This window comes from Bos grunniens, chromosome 4 (genome assembly GCF_055505025.1).
Source record: "Bos grunniens cultivar Pamir isolate PY7600 chromosome 4, Bosgru_T2T1.0, whole genome shotgun sequence".
NCBI classification, from domain to species: Eukaryota; Metazoa; Chordata; class Mammalia; order Artiodactyla; family Bovidae; genus Bos; species Bos grunniens.
In genome coordinates, this window is record NC_141168.1 from 20,667,907 (window position 1) to 20,694,629 (window position 26,723).

General features: G+C 46.4%; 1 protein-coding gene and 1 long non-coding RNA gene across 3 annotated transcripts; one reads left to right on the plus strand and one right to left on the minus strand.

Annotated features, from left to right (window-relative positions):
* On the minus strand, window positions 1–15,113 carry LOC147373741 (uncharacterized). Its single transcript, XR_015162035.1, has 3 exons — window positions 15,008–15,113; window positions 12,389–12,585; window positions 1–95 (listed from the first exon to the last, which is right to left on the minus strand). It is a non-coding gene; the product is annotated as an uncharacterized LOC147373741 (long non-coding RNA).
* Window positions 12,219–26,673, plus strand: FAM180A (family with sequence similarity 180 member A). Of its 2 annotated transcripts, XM_086395427.1 has the most exons (3): window positions 12,219–12,523; window positions 23,641–23,741; window positions 25,243–26,673. In XM_086395427.1, exons 1-3 carry the CDS (start codon window positions 12,448–12,450, stop codon window positions 25,585–25,587), a joined length of 522 nt encoding a protein of 173 aa, XP_086251553.1. In that variant the 5' UTR covers window positions 12,219–12,447; the 3' UTR covers window positions 25,588–26,673. The 2 variants fall into 2 exon arrangements, with proteins under 2 accessions (XP_086251553.1, XP_086251554.1); XM_086395428.1 differs by lacking the exon at window positions 23,641–23,741.
* The last annotated feature ends 50 nt before the right edge of the window (window positions 26,674–26,723 follow it).

Consider the following 26,723-nt stretch of genomic DNA (forward strand, 5'->3'; position numbering starts at 1 on the left):
TTCAGTATTCTTGGGTTTCCCTTGTGGCTCAGTTGGTAAAGAATCCATCTGCAATGCGGGAGACCTGGGTTCGATCCCTGGGTTGGGAAGATCCCCTGGAGAAGGGAGATGGTTAGTTGGCACCACCGATTCAATGGACGTGAGTTTGTTCAAGCTCTGGGAGTTGGTGATGGACAGGGAAGCCTGGCATGCTGCAGTCCATGGAGTCACAAAGAGTCCGACACAACTGAGCGACTGAACTGAACTGAGTCAGATAAGTTGAAGATAGGGAGACTCTTCCCTGGGGTTCTAATGAGTGCCCCATGGGGTCACAGGTCACATCTCTCTCAACCTCACAACAGGCAGGAGTGGTGCCTATCTGTTACTTGAATTCCTTGTTCCTTTCCCTGGACGGGTCTCCCCCTTCTCTTAAAATGACGACACTGTGTATAATCAGCTGCCGACAGCCTCAACCCACCCCAGTCAGTCCCATTCCAGCCCCTGGCCGGCACCAGCTCTGATGGCGCCATCCAAAATCCGAAGCATTTTTCTAACCTCTCCCAGCTCTCCACCCACTTCTTAATCTTTCAAGAACAAATTCTCCCCGACCCCAGAATTTCTTTAAAAAGAAGGAAAAGAAGATGAGTTTCTTCCATTTTGACAGTTAATGAAATAAACTAGGTGTCAGGTTTTTTTTACTAAAATCTGATTCAGAAATGAACAGCCCTGAACTGGGTTTGGATTTTAAGGACAAACCCAAAAGAGCTTGTGAGGGTTTTTTTGTGTGTTTTTTGTTTTTAAATTCCCCCAAAGTAGCCAGGAGGTGGATTTGCTAAGCTGTGGTTATTGGCATGAAGGATTGCGAAGGCAGGAAATTCCCTTCATAGCTACCTCTCTTCCTGAAGCCTGCTGGGTTCAGAGACTAGCCTCCTCCATGGCTACCTCTCCAGGGTTCCAGCCCGGCTACCCACTGGCTCCAACAATGAAAGGCTAGGCCGATGGGCCACTTACTGTAAATTACAGCTTCATAGTGTAACTTCACACCCATTCATCAGATCCCTCCCAGGCAAGAGTTCAGGGAAGAAGATGGGATTTAACTCACAGACAAACTAACCACTTCCTCCATAAAATTTCAGCACTGTCCTCCTTCTGTGGAATCTAGTCAAAGAGCAGCCAAGATGCCCACCCCAGAGAACTTTCCATTCTGAGAAATTCCTTCTAAATCTTTCATGCCTACCTCCCCAGAAAACACACACACGCTACATTCGCCTAGCTGTAACAAACATTCCAAAAACCTCAGTGGATTAACATACTGAAGAGTTATCTGTCTCTCATGTTTTAACACCTGCTTACCAAAAATTGCCTTGATTGTGAATTTCATTCTAAATTATATGTCTTGCCTTCTGGTCATAATTCTTGGAGGAATTGTGACTTATACATTTTCATGTAACTGAGATGTCCCTCTTTACAGTCTGTAGTCCAAATAGCAAACCTCAACCACGCCTCAGGTGGTAGTAGCTGGAAATCCAGTTTGTATTTTCCAAAGCCCCAACTCCTTTTCTCTATATATCCAAAAACATCTGAGTTCTTATTAGTATGTAGGTAGGGGATAGAGGAAGAGAAAATGCAAAGGAAATGAGAAGCCTTGGGAAAGTTGGCACGGGTCAAACTTTATTTAGTCTGCTCTAGCTCTGCTAACATCAGTGGCAGCCTAGTGGCTGGGGAAGAGTTTTATTTCCATGATTGTAGAGTTAAAATAAGCAAAGTGCCTCTTGGAACCCACCCCTGGACTAGGCTCAGTCAAGAAACTACACCAGAGGGAGGAAGATTTGGAGGAAAGTGATCAGAAGATACAAAATTTCAGTTATAAAACAAATAAATACTAAAGATGTAATGTGCAACATGATGACTACAGTTAACACTGCTCTGTGATATATGGAAAAGTTGGTAAGGGAGTCGATTCTAAGAGTTCTCATCACAAAGAGAATATTTTTTCTTTTTTTTATTTTTTCTTTTTATTGTATCTACAAAATCACTGCAGATGGTGATTACAGCCATGAAATTAAAAGACACTTACTCCTTGGAAGGAAAGTTATGACCAACCTAGATAGCATATTGAAAAGCAGAGATATTACTTTGCCAACAAAGGTCCATCTAGTCAAGGCTATGGTTTTTCTAGTGGTCATATATGGATGAGAGAGTTGGACTGTGAAGAAAGCTGAGTGCCGAAGAATTGATGCTTTTGAACTGTGGTGTTGGAGAAGACTCTTGCAAGTCCCTTGGACTGCAAGGAAATCCAACCAGTCCATTCTGAAAGAGATAAGCCCTGGGATTTCTTTGGAAGGACTGATGCTGAAGCTGAAACTCCAATACTTTGGCCACCTCATGCGAAGAGTTGACTCATTGGAAAAGACCCTGATGCTGGGAGGGATTGTGGGCAGGAGGAGAAGGGGACGACGGAGGATGAGATGGCTGGATGTCATCACCGACTCAATGGACGTGAGTTTGAATGAACCCTGGGATTTGGTGATGGACAGGGAGGCCTGGCATGCTGTGATTCATGGGGTCGCAAGGAGTCAGACATGACTGAGCAACTGAACTAAACTGATATGAGATGATAAATGTTAATTAATTGTGATAATCAGTTCACAATATATATAAGTCAATTATGCTGTACACCTTAAACTTATACTGTGATGTATGTCAATGGCTTCTCAGTAAAACTATGAAAAAAAGAAAACCACAGCATCAGGAATCTGTACTCAATGCCCTGTGGTGACCTAAATGGGAAGGAAATCCAAAAAAGAGGGAACATATATGCACATTAAAAAGCAGAGACATCACTTTGCCAACAAAGGTCCATATAGTTAAAGCTATGGTTTTTCTAGTAGTCATGTATAGATGCAAGAGTTGGACCATAAAGAAGGCTGAGGGCCAAAGAATTGATGCTTTCATACTGTGATGCTGGAGAAGACTCTTGAGAGTCCTTTGGACAGCAAGGAGATCTAACAAATTAATCCTAAAGGACATCAAGCCTGAATATTCATGGGAAGGACTAATGCTGGAAGCTGACACTCCAATTTTTTGGCCACCTGACATGAAGACCCAACTCATGGAAAAGACCTTAAAGTTAGGAAAGACTGAAGGCAAAAGGAGAAGGGGCAGCAGAGGATGAGATAGTTGGATGGCATCACCGAATCAATGGACAGGAATTTGAGCAAGCTCCTGGAGATGGTGAAGGACTGGGGAGCCTGGTGTGCTGCAGTCCAGGGGGTCACAGAGTCGGACACGACTTAGCAACTAAACAATGAACAACAGCAATATGTATATGGATGACTGATTCATTTTGCTGTACAGTAGAAACCAACACAACACTGTAAAGCAACTCCACTCCAATAAAAATTAATACATATGTAAAAAAAGAAAACTACACCAAAACTCTGAGCTTGTCTCCCAAGTACTCCTTCATCTGCTTCTCAGCTACTACTGGAGAACTAAGTCAGGATGGGATCCAGCAACCACCTCTGGACCCAGAACCATTACCCCTTTGTCTCCAGCCTAACTCGGATGGACCCATCAGATCTCTCTCTCTCTCTCTCACTTTGAGAATCCAGTTGCCCACCCCTGCAACTGGCTGTGATTAGAGCCTCATGGTGCCAAACACAGTGGATCTCCCTAATTCTGCAGTCAAGTGCTCTGCCTTGAGCTATACCCCTTTCTCCCTAATTCTGAATTTCAGGAGGAAGGCACAAATATATACAACAGATTGTATTAATGTTTACCAAACATTCCATTCTTCCATCCTATGGGAGAATTACACATTCTTGCCCTGCTGAACTCAGGAATTTCCCCATGACTTGTTTTAGCCACTGAAATATGGGAGGAATTGAAATGTGGGACGTGTGTCCCTTTGGAGCAGAAACTGTAAGAACCAGAGTGTGGTTTGCCTGAACCTTTTTTCCTCTGCTATGATGGCCAAGGAGTGCTTCATATAGAAGCTGCTCCACTAGTCAGGATCCCCAGACATCAAGAAGTCAAGCCATGGCCAACTCAGGATATATAGGTCACATGAATGAGAAATAAATTTGTATTATTGTTGTTGGGAGTCACTGGAAGTTTGGGGTTATTTGTTAAAGCAGCATAACCTTGCAAATTCTAACTAATATCCAGTTCTTCCCTCCCTGAGTACCCAGGGATCCTTGTGCAAATGAGACCACCTTCTCCCCAGAGCATTTCACACCAAAAGAGGCTTCTCCAAGAATTCATTTTGCATCTCCTCTCCAAGTCTCCTGCCTGCTTTACATCTGTTTAGTAAATGAGGAGTCTCAACATGTGCCTTGAGGTACCCTTCAGCTTCAACTTCTACAGAAAGTGTTTGGTGGTAAAATTTGCTAAAAAGGGGGGAAAAATAATCTCTCATAAGGCAGAGCCACTGCTTCTGTTTTCCCCAGAATGGCTTGTACACAGTGGACACCAATGAATGCTTGTCATCTGGGATAATTCTGAGAAGAATTCACAGCATTCTTAGCATAGTTAGAAAACTTGAGTGATGGATGGGAACACCAAGAATTTTCCATCCAAATCTCTACTCACGCCATGGCCCTATTTTAACAACCTTCCTTCTGGCACTGGGAAAAGTTGAGGGCAGGAGGAGAAGGGGGTGACAGCAGATGAGTTGGTTGGATGATGTCACTGACTCAATGGACATGAGTTTGAGCAAACTCCAGTGTATAGTAGACAGAAGCCAGGCGTGCTGCTGTCCATGGGGTCACAAAGGGTCAGAAATGACTGAGCAACTGAACAACAACTCTAAACAAACAAATAATCCTAGAAGCAAAGAGTATGACTAGTTACTTTTGATCTGAGAAAGACAAAGATCCCAGACAGGGCAGGTCAAGCTACCTGATGGAGAATGGAGATTATGCAAGTCATCATGTCTACACAAAGCTGAACCGATCATCACACAGCAGATGTTCTCATGACACAGAAACCAGCATCAGAAGCTCTGCCAGTACAGCCTGGTCTTGACAGTATTTACACCAGAGGAGAGGTCTAACCCCTTTGGTTCAACTAGGCCATCAACTGGTGGGCTACTTTGATGCGCCTATGTCACTCACTTCTCTGGCTGGCAGCACCTGGCCGCTGAGGCCCCATGTGGACACGGGAGCTGAATCAGCCCAGTGCTCCTCTCGGCCAGTGCACATAGCTGGGGGGGGGGTGGGGGACCAGCCTGGCCTGCCTAGCATGAGCCTGCATGTACGACTGAGTCACTCCAGTTGGCATCCCTCAAGGGCCAACAACGTTTCTGCTTCGGAGGCTGGCACTTCATAATTACAGCTGTGTTTCTGTTGTACCAAATTACCTCACTTAAGAGCCTGAAAATAGCATCCAGACTGAAGGTGCTGGTTGCACAAAGAGGGAAGCTTCGCAAGACTCAGAACCTGGGTGCTGAGCCAGAGGGCAGGGCTGGAAGCTACACCCAAAGTCCTAACGGAGAGAATCCTATGACTCCTCTCTTCTCTCCTCGTGATGGAAACAGAACAGTGCCACGAAATCGTCCACTCCCAAACTGGAAATGAGAACTACCCTGCAGTTCTGTCTCCGTCTTCATTCATTCACTCATTCACGTATTCAATATCTTTATGTACTTCCTCTATGGAACCTACTCACCTTGCCCTCCAGATCACTCCCCTGACCCCTTTGCCCTGTGCCTGGGAGACTGACTTCCACAGACCACATCACCAAGCTCCCTTGCCCTCTAACTGCCAGATGGGCTAGGCTAATGGGAGCAGGAGAAGGAAATTAGGAAGTGGGAGAGGTGCAAAGTCAAAGTGGTAACTCCCCTGTTCCCTTCCTGCTGGGCCAGGTTTTGCAGTAGTTGAATTCTGCTACCTGGGCCACAGCTCCTGGCAGGTGGTCCCTCTGCTAAGATCACTGCAGAGTTCAAATCGTCATCTTCTCCCTTCAGGCCCAGAAGGAGTATATGAATTGTCTAGGGATGTTATAACAAAGTCCCACAAACTAGGTGGCCGAAAACAGTAGAAATGTAAAGCCTCACAGTTCTGAAAGCTAGAAGTCTGAAAGCAAGTTGTTAACAAGGCCATGCCTCCTTGAAACTTGTAGAGGAACTTTCTCGTGTCTTCTAGCCTCTGGTGGTTACCAACAATCTTTGGCATCCCTGGCTTATAGGTACATCATTCCAATCTCTGTCCCCATTACCACGTGGCTGTCTTCTCCCTGGGTGTGTCTGTGTGAGTCTCCTCTTATGAGGACACCAGTCAGACTGGATGAGAACCCACCCTAATGACCTCATCTTCCCTTGACTACATCTGCAAAGGCCCTATTTCCAAATAAGATCACATTCACAGAACCTGGGACTTAGGACTTCAGACTTTCTTGGGTGACCTATTGGGATAACAGCCTCCCACCGTGGCCAGTCCCCAACCTGGGACTGTTCCAATAGTCCTTTTACTCCTTTATAAACAATTCCTTCATTCTCATCTTTTCCAATTCCTTTTTAGAAAGTGCCATCTGTTTCCTGCCAGGACTCTGACTGAGACCTCTATTGCCTGGCTAACCTAGGGAACCTAGTAGGTGCCAGAAGGTACCAGAAATACAAAGATGGGCGAACACTACACTGTCCTGCCTTCATAGGGTGCACAGTCTGCCATTTAATCAGCTCAATCAAAATATCACAGAGTAACAGTGCAGCTGGGATGCGATTCAAAGGAGAGGTTCACAGCGCCTTGGACATGCTTAATCGGGAGAGAAAATGTAGTCAGGGAGGTCAGGCAGGGCTTCCCAGGGAGAGGGGCCCTGCTGCAGCCAGAATGTGGAGGATGAGTGGAGTCAACCTGATAAAGAGGGGGCCTTGCCTACACATCCCCACTGGGGCCAAAGGAGAGGACCCAGAAGAGGGGAGTCAGTGTCCCCATTTCCCTCCAATGGCAGGTCTACCTTCACTCATATCCCAGTCCAGACACAGGTGACTTCTCTTCAGGAAGGATAAACACCCTCTTCCATCCTCACAGCTGCAGACCTCAGCAGAGAACCCCGGGGCAGTGAGAGCTCCCAAGTCAGGGAGTAAGAGCCCACCCCCAGGGCTACAGGTAAAGAGCAGCAGCATGTCACGGAGGGCACAGCAGGGAACAAGCACCCCAGAAACCAAGAAACAGAACCAACAGAGACGCCCAGCATGCACCTCAGCCTCGACAGGTCCAGTATTAAAATCACAGCATCCGTCTGTTCCCAGTTTCACTGGGGTCACCCCAGAACTCCTCATCTGCTCCTCCTCTGAGAAATCATATGTGTTTCTGATTTTACCTCCTCAATCTTTTTTTAAAGTGTATTTTTATTTTCTATTTTTGGGCTGCACTGTGCAGCATGTGGGGTTTTAGAGCCCAAATCAGGGATTGAACCCACATCCTCGGGATTGAACCCATATCCTCTGGATTGGAAGCATGGAGTCTTAACCACTGGACCACCAGGGAAGTGGTTACCTCCACAATTTTCTCAAACCCGCACCTTCCTCTCCTTCGCCGCTGGCTCCTGCCCTGTTTCAGACCCTCACCATCTCACCCTAGGACTTGCGTCTGCTCCTTCCCTGTCTGACCTCTACTCTGGCAAATCCACCCACAGAAAACAAGCCATCCCACTTCCCTGAAGGTGGCCCTCCCTGATGCTTCCCTCCCAGGAGGGTACAGTCCAGGTGTCACACACAGGGCTCTCCTTCCCACCAACCTGCTTGCTCTGTTCATCCTCGATCTTCCAACAAGGCCAAGCCACTTTTATTTATTTGTACACATCCCATCATCTCTCCCTCTTTGTGCCATTTTTCAGGTTGTCTCATCCTTCACCATACCCTCTCCCACAATCTAATTAAATCCAACTCAGGCCTAAAATCTTAATTCAGGTGTCAACCCCTCCAAGAAGCCTTCCTTGACACCCCTCCCCTCTCATTTCCTACCATAGGCTCTTCCATCATTAAATCTAACATCACATGCTCTAAATCTCTGTGGAGCTACTTCCCCCACCAGAATGAAGATTCTTGATGGTAGGGTCCATGTCTAACTTGGTTTGCGATATCTATTGCCTGGCATAGAGGAGATGCTTTAAAAGTAGATAAATGAATGAGTACATGACAACCATATGTGGGTAGACTGTGCCACTTCTGTGCTGGAGTCAGAAGCCCTCAAAATGAACAGAATTTCCACACACACACACACACACAACCATCACTATTAGTGGGTCCCACCCAGTATTCCGTCTACTGATCATGCTTCCAACATACAGAAGCTGCTTTAATGGTGTTTGTTTTGCTCCGCCCCTACCCTAGTAGGTAGTATATGGAAGCGTCTGCCTTGCAGATATTGTGTGATTTATCCTTTTTAAGCTGCAGTTTTCCATGTGTAAAATGGATGCTATTACAGTATCCACTGAACAGAATTACTGTGAAAATTGAATGAAATAAAATAAAGTGTATGGTCAGAACTTAGTAAACAGTAGATATCACTACATTGGAAAATGGTGCTGATGAGAGACACACAGGTAAATGCAGTGGGAATTCAGAGGTGAGAATGCACGTGAACACTGTTGTTTTTAGTAAAACATCCCTCCCCCTCAAAAAAAGGTTTTTTATACATAATCGATAGCTCTGGGAAATTCCACTGTTGTGGGTTTACTGTGTTGTTATAAAAGGCAGTGTTTGCATTCACTTGCCAGGCTTAACAGATGTGCATGCAATGGCAGCAAGAACCAGAAACGCATGGAAAGAGAAAAAAATCAGTGCGTTAGGCCAAGATTTCCCAAGACTTCGGTCAGGCTCCTGGAGAAATTGTGCACGTTCACCTCCTGCTGCTGGGCGAAGTGGTGGGAGGGAAGGCCTGGCTCATCATCTTACAGAATCAAAAGCGTTATAAACTCATTTGTTCCCAGCCCAGGTCCAAAAGCTAATCCTCATCCTAGTGATAGTAGGTGATCATTTGATGAGTCCCATCTGCAGATGAGAAAGTCCAGGACTGGAGGCCAAGATCATGATTCCTGTTGTGGTTTCCCGGGGGCCAGGCCAGTTCCTGTTCATCTTCCCTCCTCAGCAACCTCCTCGCTTACAGAAGTCCTCTTGGCAAGACAATGGGAGGAGTGGAAGCTTTTTCAGCTTCAGCATCAATCAACAAATATTCAATGGGCAACTTCAGAGCACCCAGTCTGTGCCAGATCCATTGGGCAAGTTTTGCAGATTTAAAAAGGATGTACACTGAACAGCAAAGGAAACCATCAATAAAAGGAAATCTACAGAATGAGCTGGAGAAGGTATTTGCAAATAGTGTATCTGATAAGGGGTTAATATTCACAATATATAAAGAATCCATACAACTCAATAGTGAAAAAACAAACAACCTGATTAAAAAATGGGCAGAGGAAATAAATAGATCTTTTCCCAAAGAAGTACAAATGACCAACAGATCCATGAAAAGGTGCTCAACATCACTAACTGTCAGGGAAATGGAAATCAAAACCATAAGATATCACTTCATATCTGTTACAATGGTCATCATCAAAGAGACAAGTGATCAAAAGTATTGATGAGAATGTAGAGAAAAGGTAGCCTGAGTTGGTGGAAATAAAAAGTGGTTCAGCCACTACAGAAAACAGTTTGGAGGATCCTCAAACAGTTAAAAATAGAACTACCATAGGATCCAGCAATCCCATTTCTGGGGATATATCTGAAAAAATGAAATCACCATCTCAAAAAGATGTCTGCACCCCATGCTCACTGCAGCATGATTTACAGTAACCATAGAAACAACCTAAGTGTCAATCAACAAACAGATGGATAAAGAAAATGTGGTGTGCATATACACAGTGGAATGCTATTCGGCCATTAAAAAGAAGGAAATCATGCCATTTGCCTCACCATGGGTGGACCTTGAGGATACTATGCTACGTGAAATGTCAAAGAATGACAAATACCATATGATCTCACTTGTACGTGGAATCTAAAAAAGCCAAAGTCACAGAAACAGAAAACAGACTGGTGTTGCCAGAGCTGGGGGAGAGGGGAGTAATGGGTGAAGGTGGTCACAAGGTACAAACTTTCAGTTATAAGATAAATCAGTTCTGGGATGTAATGTATGTCACGGTGAGCACAGTTATCTGCCTCTTACCTTCCAGCCCTGCACTGCCCGATGCAGTAGCCTCTGGCCATATGTGAACTGTTACTCGAAATGTGACTGAGCTGAATGGAGATGTGACACAAGTGTGAAATATACACTGGCTTTCAAAGACTTGGTGTAAAAGAAAGGAATATAAAATATCTTCTTAAACTTGTGTTTATTACACATAGAAATGGTAATATTTTAGATATATTGGGTTAAATAAAATGTATTATGACAATTGATTTCCTATGTACTTTCTCAGCATGACTACTGGAACATTTTGAATTACATTTGTTTTTCAAATTCTATTTCCATTGGAGAGGGCAGTTCTATATTGACCTCACAGTCTGCTGCGAGCATTAAATCAATAAACCCAAGAAGAGCACTTAGCACCGAGCCCAGAACAAAGTACCCAATAGCTAGTCTGAATGTTAGAAAGACCAGTGTTTTTCCAAACTTATAGAGCCACGTTTCCTTTTTCAAGCAACTTCCTCTAACAGATTTTTTTTAAAAGCACTTCTGATTAAAACAAATGGGTGTCCTCTCCAGTTGCCCATTCACCGTGGGCACCACCTCCACAGCTTGGAAACCCATGGGGTGAGATCAGCTACACCTATGGCTAATTCATGTTGATGTATGGCAGAAATCAAGCCAATGCTGTAAAGCAATCATCAATCAATTAAAAATAAATAAATACAGTTTCTTAAAAAAAAAAAATGTCCTGCAGGCTTTTGCATCACACATCTGTAATTTCAGAGAAGGTAAGAACGTGGTACTGGACAAAATCAAGGTGTCTGTGGCAGAACTTTCCAAATGGTCATGGAGAGTTTCCCTGGTGGTCCAGTGGTTAAGAATCAGCCTGCAAAGCAGGAGACGCCAGTTCAATCCCCAGTCTGGGAAGATCCCACGTGGGGCAGGGCCATTAAGCCCATGCACCACAACTAGAGAAAGCCTTTGTGCAACGAGCAAGGCCCAGCACAGCCAAAAATAAACTAAAAAAACAATTTTTTTTAATGGTCACAGATCTTAAATGTTCTCACCACAAAAAAAGAAACGATGATTCGGTGATGTAATGGAGTTGTTCGCTAAGGCTATGGTGGAAATCATGTTGCAAAAGAGAAGCATATCGAATCAACATGTTGGAGGACGTCCCTGGTGGTACGGTGACTAGGTAACCCACTTGCCAATGCAAGGGACATGGGCTCAATCCCTGATCCAGGCTGATCAGGAAGATTCCACATGCTGAGGTTAACCAAAGCCCGTGTGTCACAGCCACTGAGCCTGTGCTCCACAACAAGAAAAGCCACCACAGTGAGAAGACCAGGCACCGCAACAAAGAGTAGCCCCAACTCACCGCAACTAGAGAAAGCCCACACAGCAGTGAAGACCCAGTGAAACCAAAGGGCGGGGGGGAAAGAATTCAACGCGTTGTACACCTCAAACTTACTTACACGATGTTATATGTCAAGTATATCTCAATAAAAATTAATCAAATGCCAAAAGTATGATCATGGAAAAAAACTACTAGTTTGCTTGGGAGAATCAAAGTGGTTTGGTACCATGTCTAGACAGTCCAGAAATCAAGGTGTCATGAATGCAAACGGGGTCACCTGTGGGCCCCTGGATCATCACCTGCCCACACAATACCTACACACCACAGCAGCTCTCTCCTGCTTCTCAGGAGGGCTAGCTCCACAGAAGGGTAACAGGGGACGCTCAGCCCAGACTCCACAATGACTCTGCTGTTCTGAAGGCAGCTCTGGGTCCAGTGGGTCCTGCTGTCTGCCAGGCAAGTCTCCCAGCTCTCGCTGTAGCTCTCGTCCCTGGCGCTGATGTGAGTGTGTGTGTGTGTGTGTGTGTGTGTGTGTGTGTGTGTGTGTATGTACAGGGACAGCAGCCAGCTCTTTGCCGGGCTCTCTAACAAGTTCCGCGAGTCTGTTTGTTAAAGAAAAATTCCAGTGGGTGCATCCAACACATGGAACTCAAGAACAGAAATTATATTTATCCGCCCCACTGCCAAAGAGATCACATGCCCCGTGAGTCACTCCAGATGTGCTCAAAAACAGAGTCTCTCTGTGGAAGCCCAGTGCCCCAATCCCAGGGAGAGTAGGAGTAACAGAGGTCCCACTCCTGTCCTCCCCAGGAGTAACAACCACTCTACCCTTGGGAGGCAGGAGAGGGCGTCTCTGCACATCTGAAGACGGAGGGGTGGTAAGAACCTCACCACTGGCCTGGGAGGACCAGGACAGGCATACCTGTGGCTCCTGGGGTCCCCTTGGGTTCGAGGGCGACGTCTCCCTTTTTGGAGGAAAAGATGTGTTGGAAGACATTGCTGCTTCTGCTGCTGTATTCCGATGCTCAGGCCACTCTGTCTCACAGGTGGACCAGGGGTGAGTTGTCTTTCCTTTATTTGTTTGATGCTTATGATTCTTTCTTGAATATCATTAGGAATCTTGAGGGGTGGAGGGAACAGAAGGAAATTAGAAGCCCTGTGCCCTCCTTTGATCTCCTCTCTATCAAACGCTTTATGCTTCTCAACAGGCTAGAAGGTGTTAGAAGGTGATGGGGGAAATGACACCCCAAAAAATCAAAGCCACTGAGAAAATGGGATTGAGGTGGAGAGTGCAGAGAGCATCCCTCCCTGACAGGCCGGGGAGAAGGTCATCTTTGTTTTGTAGAATGTGGACAGACTCCTGCAAGTGCCCTCCAGGCTGCCAGCTGGGCAGGGCATGGGGAGAGCAGGTGCCCAGGGCTGATGCTAATATGATGGCAATGGGGGTGCTGGCCGGCCAGAGTTCTGCTCCCTGGGACGTGGCGTGTCCACGTGGAGGGCTCCACACTGCTTCCTGAGCAGGAGTGGTCACACCTTTCCAGCTGGAGACAGCTGGCCCAGCAACAGAAGAGGAATAGTAATCCCCTCAGCAACCTCGTGTCTGCCTGGCTGCTCCCACCCTGGCCAGGCTCCCCTGGAAAGGAAGAAGCCCAGCAAGGCTTCTCCCCACGGCCGACTTCCTTCCCCTCGGGACACGGCTCCTCAGAGCTGGCCTGGCATCTTTTTCTGGTTCCCGTGGGCAGACACTGGCAGCACCTCTGGTCAACTAAGGTTTATCACTTAGGAAGCGAGGGGCCCATCATGCTGACCACTGCATGCCGATCTGAACTGAAATCTTTCTGCTGCCTAAAGTCAGTGAGATCTCTGTCCTGGAAAGAACTGGAAAAAGAAGTCAGGTTCGCTGGTATTCCCAGAGATCCAAAGTGGGGTGAAGACGGCACAACAGCAAGGGGATGAGCCCCCTCTGGTTCTCAAGGAGAGAGTCAGGGAAGGAAGAAGGGGCCAGCTGGGGCATGGAGCAGCATGGAGCAGGTGGATCTGATATGGGGAAAAGCAAGAGTCAAGGCACTTATTAGGGTTCTTACTCCCTCACTTGTAAACCTGAGATTAGGGACTTGTCAGTTCTCTATACTGGGCTGTGAAATGATTCTTGTCTATGGGGTCGTACAGAGTCGGACACGACTGAAGCGACTTAGCAGCAACAGCAGGGACAATAATTAATGAAGCATTTCCCCCTTTTTTTTTTTCTGGTAAACATCACCCACACACACACACTTCCCTGCTCATCATGTGCACAAATTGGGGGAGCAACACTTGGAAGCACAGAGCAAAGAGACCTTGGTGTTGTGTTCTGTCGTTTACCCCTGTGTGACACTGGGCCTACCTTAATTTGCCTATTAAAAAAGGATGATAATATCCACTCTTCCTAACACACAGGCTGTTAGAAAGCCAAATGAGATGGTTTGATTTTTTTTTTTACGAGTCTTGTAAATACAATATAGCTGCATCATGAACTGCAAGGAACTCAAAAAAGTTCTGCCTCTAATTGGCTGTGTGATGTCTGGCAAGTCTCTTGACCTCTCTGAGCTTTAGTTCATGAACACATAACATATTATAACATATGTTATAACATAATAACATAATATTAATGTTAATAACAACATAACATAATAACAAAAAGTGACCCTCATTGCGTTGTCATGTGAGGGTCATATTCAAATATGTAAATAAAATGCTTCCTAGATAATGAGGAGCTATATCAAGGTCAACTATTACCTACCACTTAAAAAAATTTCATTAAAGAAAGTGTGAGGTTCTCAACAGAAAACCTACAGGTTCTACAGCAACATCCAGAGAGCAGTTGCTCCGGCCCTCTAACTCACTCTTCTCTGGGGAAGGTCTGCCCTCCCCCCACCCCCATATCGATAACAATCTATGTAAAGACACAAAGCCAACACAGCTGAAATAGAGGCCTCCATGAGCCCGCTGATACTAAGTGTTGGATTAGCGGTTCATGTCAGCGTTCAGAGCCAACAAATGATATGGGAGCCCTTCCAACCATCATCAAGTCTTCCATGCGGTTGATTTTTTAAAATTCATTTTTAACATTTTGTCTAATCATGAAAATAATCCACAGTTGTCATTTTTTTAAGATGGAATGAGAGTCACACCCGAAGAAAACCAATTTTTCCAAACACATAAACTGTCTCTTTCACCTTCATCCTTACCCCAAGCCCACCCCCGCCTCCACCACCAGGCCTAATTTAGAAGAATTCCCTATGGAAAGAGTCGGAGGGCGACTTCTCCCTACAAAGTCCTCCTCCACCCGTCCCGCAGCACCACCCCAGCCTCCACCCTCCCCCTCCGCCTGGCCCCTGGGGTGAAAGTGGAGAAATAAACCCAACAGGAATACACCCTGCGGCAGGACATCTTTTTTCCCCTACCATTCTCCCCGCCTCTCCCTCAGACACGCTCTCTAGGATTCCGCCCTGGGAGGAGGCTGCTCCAGCCTCACCGACTGGATTGAGACTAAATGGCTCACCTGTGGTTAGCGAGGCCTCCTGGAAGTGGACACACCTGGCCCAAGTCCTCATCCCACCCTGTCCTGCCGGCGCATCACTTGAGGGACTGCAGGGAACCTAGCCAGTCTTAAAAAACAGAAAGAAATACATGCATGAATTCCTATAAATATTTAATTTTTATTCCATATACATGTTATTTCTTGTTTAAGTAGTTTCATAAGGAAGGTGGCTCTTCGGTGTCCTTTTCAGCTGTCCAGTTCAGTGTTTTGTGGATTTTCAATCATGAATGTTCTGTGGAGGGAAGGGCCCCAGGTAGGGACTGACTCACTGGTCCAGCGTGACCGAGTAGCCACTTCGTTTGCTGCACGTCACTGCATTTATGCAGCTGTTATTCTGAACACTAACAGGTAGGAAAACTGGAGGAAGGGAAGAAGTTAACACGCCCCCAGATCCCTCCGTTGAAAGCCTAGAGCTTGACCTCACTCCTGTGCTCAATTTCTAGCAGCAGAGCCTTGCTGTCCTCATCCGCGCCTCTCCATCCCTTCCAGGTGCTCCCAGCATTCCCTGACTCCACTTGGGCGGTGGGGCTCCCCCTGGGCGGTGGGGCTCCCCTTGGGTGGTGGCATATTCTGGCCAAGGGGAGCCATCTCACAGCAGCCCTTTCAGAGGCACTCCAGGAAGACGCCCAGCACAGGGACTAAGATTCTGGCTTCTTCAGAATAGCACTGTGTTTCTAAAGGCAAGGTTTCCCAGCCACCCTCTGCCCCCCATCTAATGCCTGATGATCTGAGGTGGAGCCGATGTAATAATAGAAATAAAGTGCACAATAAATGTAACGCACTTGAATCATCTTGAAACCATCCCCCGCCCCAGTCCATGAAAAAATTGTCTTCCACGAAACCAATCCGTGGTACCAAAAAGTTTGGGGACTGCTGCCTGAAGGGCTGGCCCAGGAGCCAAAAAGTAAATGACATCAGTAGGATTTGGCAAAAGATCTTTTATAAATGAGGGCTTTTCCTTTCCACATCCATGGCTGTTTCCATAGAGTCGCTTCAACTGATTGATGAGAAATTTGAGTCCTTCCCAACAAGGTCTTTGGCACAGATGCTGTACACAGTTACACAGAAGCCACAGTCTTAATACCGTTCTGTTTGTTTGCTTTTTTAACCTATTTGAGAGACGGGAGGGAAGAAGAGATTTCTGTCACACATTATAAAAGTCAACAAGAAGACCAGGCTCAAAGCAAAAATAGGCTCTCCTGTTTAGGCAGGCTTCCGCCTGCAGGTCTGGGCAAGAAAGCTTGAAGGAGCTAAGGCATAGAGAGCAAGGCAGGTGCCAGTCTTGACTGAAATAATTAAAAGTAGCTTCTCTGGTGTGAAGAAAAGGGAGCCTTTCTTTGCTGTTGGTAGGAATGTAAGTTAGTGCAGCCACTATGGAGAACAGTATGGAGGTTCCTCAAAAAATTAAAAATAGAGCTACCATATGATCCAGCAATCCCACCTCTGAGAACATATCTGAAGAAAACTTTAGCTGCAAAAAATACACGCACCTCAATGTTCATAGCGGCACTATTCACAATAGCCAAGACACAGAAGCAACCTAGATGTCCATTGACAGAAAATGGATAAAGAAGATATGGTAGCGATATACAATGGAATACTACTCAGCCATAAAAATGAAATAATGCCATTTGCAGCAACATGGGTGGATCTAGAGGTTATTGTAGTAAGTGAAGTCAGACAGAGGAAGATAGATATCATATGATACCACTTACATGTGAAATCTAAAATATGCTACAAATGAACTTGTTTACAAAACAGAAACAGACACAGAAGACAAACATGCAGTTACTAAAGGAGAAAACGGGTGGGAGAGGGATGAATTAAAAATTTGGGATTAGCAGATACAAACTGCTGCTGCTGCTGCTGCCAAGTCACTTCAGTCGTGTCCGACTCTGTGCGACCCCATAGACGGCAGCCCACCAGGATCCCCCGTCCCTGAGATTCTCCAGGCAAGAACATTGGAGTGGGTTGCCATTTCCTTCTCCAATGCGTGAAAATGAAAAGTGAAAGTGAAGTCGCTCAGTCGTGTCCGACTCTTAGCGACCCCATGGACTGCAGCCCACCAGGCTCCTCCTCCCATGGGATTTTCCAGGCAAGAGTACTGGAGTGGGGTGCCATTGCCTTCTCTGCAGATACAAACTACTATATATAAAACAGATAAAAATAAGGACTTACTGTATAGCACAGGGAACCATATTCACATCTTATATAACCTATAATGGAAAAGAATACATGTATTTATGTGTGCTCAGGTGCTTAGTCATGTCCTACTCTTTGCAACCCCATGGACAGAAGCCCACCAGGCTCTTCTGTCCATGGAGTTTTCCAGGTAAGAATACAGGAGTGAGCTGCCATTTCCTACATCTGAAGATCTTTGGCTTCTACTCTCAGGGAGATGAGAAGTCACAGAAGTTCCCCGGCAGAAGATTGATATCATGGAACCTATGTTTTCACAGAATTGCTCTAGTTGCTTTGTTAAGAATACAGTGAGGTGGATGGACTTCCTTCCAGTGGTTAAGACTCCGTGCTTCCATCGCAGGGAGCATGAGTTTTATGCCTGGCAGGCAAACTAAGATCCCTCCTTGTGTGGCATGGTCAAAAAAAGGAATGCAGTGAGGATGCTGATGGCAGCCAAAGATGGAAGCAGAAGCACTATTAGGAGAAATGTTCATGGTTTAGACACCTGGAGGTTAGCAGGGATGTGGTAAGAAGTAGCCAGATCCCAGGTATGTTTTGAAGGTAAAGCCAACAAGATTTGCTGATTCGTTGGGTGTGAAATGTGAAAGATGAGAAAAGGCAAGGATGACTCATGACTCCCAGGTTTGGGCTTGAGCAGCTGGGAGAAATGGAAAGACAGCAGACAAAGCAGGAGAGGAGGAACAGGTGCAAGGGGTGGTGGGGACTGGCATTGGGTCAGGCATCTGGAAAGACAACTATTACAAATCCAAAAGGAGATTCCCGTAGGCAGTTGGGTATCTAGAAATCTGACCTGGAAATACAAAGCAGACGATCAGTACGGAAGTCAGGGTGGTGAGGAGAGAGGAGTCTCGCATCCTGACACAGGCTGAAGCCAGGAGTCAGCAATACGAAGAGATGGATGAGGAGTAAGAGCGGCCGGCAAGAGAGGATTTTTTTTTAAGCAGCAGCAAGCAGCAATGTGTTTTCATGCCAATTTGAAAACTCAGTAGAGAAGGGAAAACTAATGATGTGCGAGAGAAAGGTAGAAAGGTGAGTGAGTCTTTATTGGAGACTGATCCAAGGCTCTAGATGAGAGCAGGGAAACAATAACAGAAGGGAAGTCAGAGGATCCAGGCAAGAGGTGGGTAACTGGTATCAGGAGAAAGGAGGAGGTGTGGAATCATCTATTTCATGCTGAAATAGAGTGAAAGGAATCAGGAAATGTGAGTAACGGTTAGGCAGCATTTCAGACCCCTCTTGAGAATGTTGTTGTTCAATCGCTCAGTCGTGTCTGACTTTGAGACCGCATGGACTGTAGCACACCAGGCTTCCCTGTCCTTTACTATTTCCAGGAGTTTGCTCAAATCCATGTCCATTGAGTCAGTGATGCCATCTAACCATCTCATCCTCTGCCACCCACTTCTCCTCCTGCCTTCAATGTCTCCCAGGATAAGGATCTTTTCCAATGAGTCAGCTCTTCACATCAGGTGGCCAATGTATTGGAGCTTCAGCATCAGTCCTTCAGTGAATATTCAGGACTGATTTATTTTAGGATTGATTAGGTTGATCTCCTTGCAGTCCAAGGGACTCTCAAGAGTCTTCTCCAACACCACAGTTCAAAAGCATCACTTCTTTGGCACTCAGCCTTCTTTATGATCCAACTCACATCTGTACATGACTACTGGAAAAGCCACAGCTTTGACTATACATACCTTTGTTGGCAAAGTGATGTCTCTGTTTTTGAATATGCTGCCTAGGTCTGTCACAGCTTTTCTTCCAGGGAGCGTCTTTTAAATCCATGACTGCGTCGCTGTTTGCAGTGATTTTGGAGCCCAAGGAAATAAAATAATTTTGCATAACACATTATAAATCAAAGTTAGAGATCTGTTTTAAAAACATGTGTGATTCATTTAAGAGTATGTTTTACACCATATGCATTCATTCATTTCTAATTAACTACAAGTATACTTCCTGTAAGACCTCCCTGGTGACTCAGACCAGGATCTGCCTGTAATGTAGGAGACCTGGGTTCAATCCCTGGGTCAGAAGATGCCCTGGAGAAGGGAATGGCTACCCACTCCAGTATTCTTGCCTGGAGAATTCCATGGATGGAGGAGCCTGGCGGCCTACAATCCATGGGGTTGAAAAGAGTCAGACATGATTGAGCAACTAACACAGACAACACACACACACGAACGAACACACGTACACACCCTGTCAGTGAGATTGGAGGAGTTTTTGTTCACCTGGTTTTTGGTTTTGCTTTGTTATTATTAATTTTTAGTTTGTATTGAGTAGAGTTGATTAACAGTGTTTTATCAGTTTCAGGTGTACAGCAAAGTGATTCAGTTATACATATACATGTATATTCTTCAACTTTTTTTTCCTATTTAGGTTCTTACCGAGTAGTGAGCAGAGTTCCCTGTGCTATACAATAGGTCCTTCTTGGTTATCTATTTTAAATATAGCAGTGTTGGGTTTTGAAGCCCATGAAACCTGGATTTTAATCTCAGTCCTTATTACAAACCAGTTGGGTGGCCGAAGGCAAGTTTCTTAGCCTCCAAGTTTCTTCATCTATAAAATGGAATGTGAACACTTACCTCACAAGGTACAAAAAGCCCCCTGCCCCACACGCACCGTCAAACAGCCACAGCAGCCTGAGGGGTATGTGCAGAAGTAGGGCATGGGAGGAGGCGGGGAGGGGCCATCTTTGAGATTCCTGTGCTCCCCACACAGACTTTCTAAAGCAATAACCAGCCCCAGGCCAGAGGCTGACCTTATTTCTAACAATCTTCCCCAAACTGTTATTATTTTAAAAACTTTAAGAACAAGGGCTACTGGAAACAATGTTTCCATTATTAAACACAGCTTTCATCAGGAAGCCTTTTCTTCCCAACTCTTGAGAATTAGTGGTCCACCAGCGAGTCTGCACCTTAAAGGAAGTGACTGTTCCCGGGGAAATAATTGAGTGAAGAAAGTGCAGGTCTGAATAACTTTAGGGCTCATGCTGGGACCTTGTTCCCTTCTCTGCCCTTCCCCTGCTGCTGAGTGATTTTTTATTTTTTTAAAGAGAACAAGACCTTTCATTTCACAATCACAAAGAAGACATAAAGAAGTTGCTCTCAGATCCTCGAAAAGGGGTTTCATGGTCAGAAGAAGACATAGCCCACATCTGTTCCTCCTCCCGCCAAGGAAAGCGCAGCCCTCCTTGTGTCTCCATCTCTGTATCCGAGAACACAAGGGTCTCGGTCTCTTCAGTTCAGTTCAGTTGCTCAGTCGTGTCTGACTCTTTGCGACCCCATGGACCACAGCACGCCAGGCCTCCCTGTCCATCACCAATTCCCGGAGTTTACTCAAACTCATGTCCATTGAGTCGGTGATGCCATCCAACCATCTCATCCTCTGTTGTCCCCTTCTCCCGCCTTCAATCTTTCCCAGCATCAGGGTCTTTTCAAATGAGTGAGTTCTTCGCATCAGGTGGCCAACGTATTGGAGTTTCAGCTTCAGCATCAGTCCTTCCAATGAATATTCAGGACTGATTTCCTTTAGGATGTCTCTTTCACCTCTTCAGATGCCCGCATAAGGCCCTGTCAGATGGGAAGCAGCTCTCAACTCTAGCAGCGCACCCGCTGCTTGGCAGTGGGTCTGGATAACCCAGTGGTTACGGACCCTGCCTGTCTTTTGCAACACCTGGGAGCTGTCAGGAGTCCCGAAGCCTACATCCATCCACCCCAGAGATGCCTGAGAACTGGCCTGGGAGGTAATTTTGGGCATTTAGGCCTTTAAAGTTTCCAGGTGATTCTAAGGCATGGTCAAAGTTGAGAACTTGGAGTGGCCACTCAGCCTGGCCAGCTCCTTCTACGCAGCCTTCGGTCAAGCACCCTCTGATTCTCAACCCAGGCTGCCATTCGAAGCACCTAGAAAGCTTTCAAAAAGTTGACTATCCCAATCACACCCTAGTCACTTCAATCAGAACTTCTCCGGGTGCCCTGGGTGACTCTCACGTGGGGTCAAGCTTGCTAACACGTGGAGTAGATGCCTTGTCCTCTTCAGCTCCACAGGCAGAGGCCGCAAGTGAGCAGAGGCTCACTCCAGCCCTAAAATCTATGCTTCTGTGGGAAAGGGGCACTTTTCTGGCAAAGAGAACAAATTCTGCTAAAATTCTGGGCGAGGAACTACTGTTCTGGAGTTCATAGGCTCTGTCCCTCAAGGTGGTCTTGGGAAGTAGGGCTGTCCCTCTGCCCGTCCAGGTCCCCTTCAATGTAAGGATCCAGTCTGCAACATCTGCATCTTGTGTGCACCCTGAAAGCCTGCCAGGTTCTCCACCAGGCAGACAGAAATCTGAAAAAGCATATTTATCCAAGCCCCTGAGGAACTTGTGGGCTAGATAATAAATGGATTACAGAGACGGCAGTATTACAGCAGTTCTACAGCCAGGCAGTTTTTCCACGAGGTTGGGATCCTACCAGTGAGCTTTTCAGGAAATGTCCTTTACATCAAAGATGTTTCACTGTTATCACTTCTGATAGAAATCCTTCTAAATGCTTCTGCAGTTCCTTTCTTCAACATTGTACTCTGGACATCACTGGACCCTTCGCTGATGGCCCAAGGTCACCATATTCAAGAAACAGAGCAATAGTGTATAATTATGCAAATTGTGTTTTGCACAACTTCAGGGGATTAACCTTCCCTTGAAGTCTCACCCGTTTTTATAGCTATTCGCCCAGTTTTCTGGTAGATCACAACCAAGTGTCTCAAAGAAGTGTCCCATTTTTCTTACATCTGGCAGTGGGCTTGCCAATCCTTTCTGCACCGTGTCTTGGGACATGGAGGGGTTAAGGGGATGGATGGGGCCACCTGCTTCTAGCCTGATGGATCCAGGAGAAGTGCAGTTTCTAATGACTATTCCTACAGTGGGCTTCTCGTGTGGCTCAGTGGTAAAGGATTCACCTGCCAATGCAGGAAACTTGGGTTCGATCCCTGGGTCAGTCAGATCCCCTGGAGAAGGAAATGGCAACATACTCCAGTACTCTTGCCTGGGAAGTCCCATGGACAGAGGAGCCTGGCAAGCTCTAATCCATGGGGTCACAAAGAGTTGGACACAACTTAGTGACTAAACAGAAACAACAATTCCTATAATATTCTGTCTTCTCTTTCTCATGTCCTCTGTCAGCTCCTCATTCTTGGTCCTCTCTGCCTCTAGCAGTTCGCCCATCTTCTCCCAGCTATTCCATCTCTATGCAGCCACTGAGGAACTTCTGTGTCAAGTCACTGATTTTATATCCAATGTGTTTCTGAGTCAAGCCCTTGGCGCCACACACCCCCAGAGCCAGGGTCAGGGTCTGTGCAGCTCTCTTCCTACACGTCGTCACCTGTGCTTAGATTCTTGGCAGCCCTACTCCAGGTGGGAGGGGAGTAAGGCAGAAGTCTGAGTCTGGTTCAAATGGTTGTCAATAAACATAAACCAGTACACTTCATTCTGATGAAGTGCTGAAATGTGCAGTGTTAGTAGGGAACAGTAGTATTAGGGAGCTGTTTGTTGAATTGGGGGTGGGGGTGGGGGGTGGTCAACTGTTTGCTCATCTCTTTTTTTATTTGTATTGAAATATAGTTGATTTCTAATGTGTTAGTTTCAGGTGTACAGCCAAGCGACTCAGTTATATGTATCAAGATTCTTTTTCTAGATCCTTTTCCATTACATGTTATTACAAGATATTGGGTATAGTTCCCTGTACTATCCAGTAGGTCCTTGTTGCTTATCTATTCTATATATAATAGTGTGCCTCTACTAATCCCAAACGCCTAATTTACCCCTCCCCTCCACCTTTGGTAACCATCGGTTTGTTTTCTACGTCTGTGAGTCTATTTCCATTTTGTAAATAAGTTTCATTTTATTTTAGATTCCACATATAAGCAATATCATGTATGTTTTCCTCTGACTTCCTTCCCTTAGCATGATCATCTCTAGTTGCACCCATGTTGCTGCAAATGGCATTACTTCATTCTTTTTGATATCTGAGTAACATCCCATTGTTTATGTATATGTGCCACTTCTTTATCCATTCATCTGTCAATGAACACTTAGGTTGCTTCTATGTCTTAACTACTATAAATGTTTTTGTTCTAACATAAAGGCCCGTGGGGATTCATACTCCTTAGACATACATATTTTTCAAAACTTTCTGAAATGATTCTGATAAGAAGCCAGGTTTGAAATTATTGGTGTGAAATAGTAACCTCTGATATGCCTGGGACTCTCTGGGACACAGCAGGGCGGTCTGTCACCTCTCCCCCTCTGCATCCACCGCCACTCGGAGTCACTTTCAGGAATGGCTGGCTGACCTTGGAGTTCACCCGCGGGGAAAAGCCAGTGCACACAGCAAGCTCTCAAGCTCACTCTTAATTTCTTGCAGCTGTGCTCTTCCCTGCCGCCTACCGGCCGAAGAGATCCTCAACGCTGCCCTTGAACCCCGTCCTGCAGAGCTCCCTGGAGGAAGTAGAACTGCTCTATGAGGTAGGCAGAGGGCAGAATGAGCAACCCAAGTCACGGAGAAGGCATTGCTCCTTCTCTGTGGTTTTTGGAGGAGTGACCTGAGCCCCTGACAGTGAGTGGCCTCTGCTGCCTGGGGAACCAGACTAGACTTGTGTGTGGAGGTCCCAGAATCCTGCCCACCTCAAAGGCAAGTGGTCTTCGTACTCCTCTCTCCTGTCCCACCTGTCATCCCAGGGATGGACAACATTAGGAATTCAGTGGAGGCAAAATTAGAGATTTGGACTGGGCTCAGAGGTGCCCCTACCAGCACCCAAGCAGCAGAACAGGGCAGTCTGCCCCAGCCAGGGCTTTAAGCCAGGATGGGTCAGCAGCGCCCAGACGATGCCACACCTGTTGTCTGAGCAGAGCCGAGTCTTGGTAACCTCACACAGGGAGAGCCCCATTTTCAAGTCTGGGGCCACCCCAAAGGCTCTCTTCCTCTGCCTCTCACACCTCTGGCACCACGACCCCACTTCTCCTCCCGACCACGGTGAATTTCCCAAGGCCCCGTGGTTTGGTTTAGGGGTGAAAATGCAGGCTCGAGATCTGAGCTTTAGTTCTGCTTCTGCCACCCGTCGGCCACGTAACCTTACATAAGCCACCACGTCTCTCTGGACCGTAGTCTCCTCAGCTGTTAAACAAAGGGCTCCCGTGTTCACCCAAGTCCCCCTTCTGCCTTGAGGTCCTCAAAGACCAGAACTGTCTGCCTGAGAAGGAGACAGCCTGCCGCAGCCACGTGGCTGAGCCAGGCAGCAGATTTCAAACCCTGCCTCGGGGAACAAACTGGAAAATGCACAGCCTTTGCCAAGACATGAACATGGGAGTCTGAGGAACAGATCTGCTTTAGGAAGATAACAGACAGTAGCATGGAAAATGGGTCAGAGCTGGGGAAAGCCAGAGACAGAGGGAAGAGTCAGGACTTATTAGATTCCTGATACGAGCCTGACACAGAGCAAATGACAGACCTTACCCCTACCCTTAAAGAACAGGTAACAAACGAGGACAGATCTCTGTAACCCACTTAATTCCTAGCACAATTCTCTGTATCCTTTGAATTCCCAGATTTTGATTTTAAAGTATCCAAAACAGTCAGTTTGTGCTGCAAAAGAGTTTTGGTTGGCGGGAGGGAGAAAGGAGAGAAGGGGGTGACTTGGGACACTGGAAACAACAGTCACTTAACAGTGGATTGAAGCAGGCTCAGTGTTAGACGCCGCCCATATTTGTCCTATTTACTCCTCACACTATCCCAGTGAAGTGTTCTTAACCACATCACAGAGGGATACAACGAGGCTGAGAGAAGTAAAGTAACTCATCCAAGGTTACACAGTGGGAAAGTCAGACCCGGGACCCAGGTCTCTTGATTCCGAAGCTCTTTGTGAGCCACCTCCCTTACATGAACACATGTAATCATGAATCTGGTGATGCCATGTCCTCAATAACCATGGGTGCCTCATGCCTTTCCACATCCCGTGTTTCTCCCCAGTTCCTGCTGGCCGAACTTGAGATCAGCCCTGACCTGAAGATCTCCATCAAGGACGAGGAGCTGGCCTCCCTGCGGAAGGCCTCGGATTTCCGTGCCGTCTGCAATGACGTGATCCCCAAGAGCATCCCCGACATCCGGCGGCTGAGTGCCAACCTTTCCAGCCGCCTGGGCATCCTCAAGAAAGAGGACTTCGAAAGGACAGCGCTGACCCTAGCCTACACGGCTTACCGCACGGCCTTGTCCCAAGGGTATCAGAAGGACGTCTGGGCCCAGTCCCTCCTCAGCCTATTCCGTGCCTTGAGGCATGACTTGATGCGGTCCTCAGGTCCGAGAGCATCTCCCTGAGGGACTGGCCTGCTCCAGGGCCACGGAGCAGGGACCGGCATACAGTAATCCAGAAATTCCTCATTCTCTACTCCATTTACAGAGACCAGCCACAGAACACACACTGCCAACTCAGAGCTGCAGAGATCAAATAAGGAATCCTGCTGCTCTTTGCCCCTTGTAACTTCTTGATAAGCGAAAGATTGTGATTTATACCATAATGTGACCTGAGATGGAAAAAAAGGGCTGCGATGGTAATTCAAGATGCCTCCAGAGGGTGAATGGTTGGCCTGGCGAATTGCAGCAGTATAACATATGCTTTAACACTGACTGCCCATGACACAAACACCCAGGAGTGAGGAAAGAGACAGGAGAGACATCATAAAAGTTTGGACATGACGGGAAGGTGGTGGGGGGGGACAAATTTCTTTGGTCCTAAGAGATGAGGGTGCTGGATTGAATGAACGTCTTTCCAAAGTTCTGTAATAAGATAAAAAGAAACTAGTATGTGTGTGTGTGTGCGTGTGCGCGCGCGAGTGCGCGCCAAGTCGCTTTAGTCTTGTCCGACTCTGTGATCCCATGGACTGTCACTTTCCAGGCTTCTATGTCCATGGGATTCTCCAGGCAAGAATGCTGGAGTGGGTTGCCATGCCCTCCTTCAGAGGATCTTCCCGACCCAGGGATCGAACCCGCCTTTCCTGTGTCTCCTGCATTGGCAGGCGGGCTTTTTACTGCTAGCACCACCTGGGAAGCTCTAAAGAAACTAGAGCCATAGCCAAATAAATATATTGTTAACCAAGGGCCTACTTCTCAACTTTTTCAAAAGCCCCCAAGAAGAATCAGTCAGAAAATCAGTTATGACTTATATACCAAGCTTCTTCTTTCCTGAAGGCTGGTCTAATTTAGCAGAGAAATATGGAGGAGGCCCACAGAAATGCTACTGTAATGCCTTGCCTTTTGAACAGAGAAGCCAAGCTAATGCAGAGAGGGTCATCCTGACAAGAGAGGTGGCACCCATGCCCTGGTCTGTCTATTCTAATGCTACAATTATTGAGCAGCCTCAGAGAATTAAGTGCACCAAATAAAAGTGATTTTCAGATGACAAAATGTTAGCCCTTCAAATGCCAAATCTTTCATTTCAGAATTATTCACTTGAT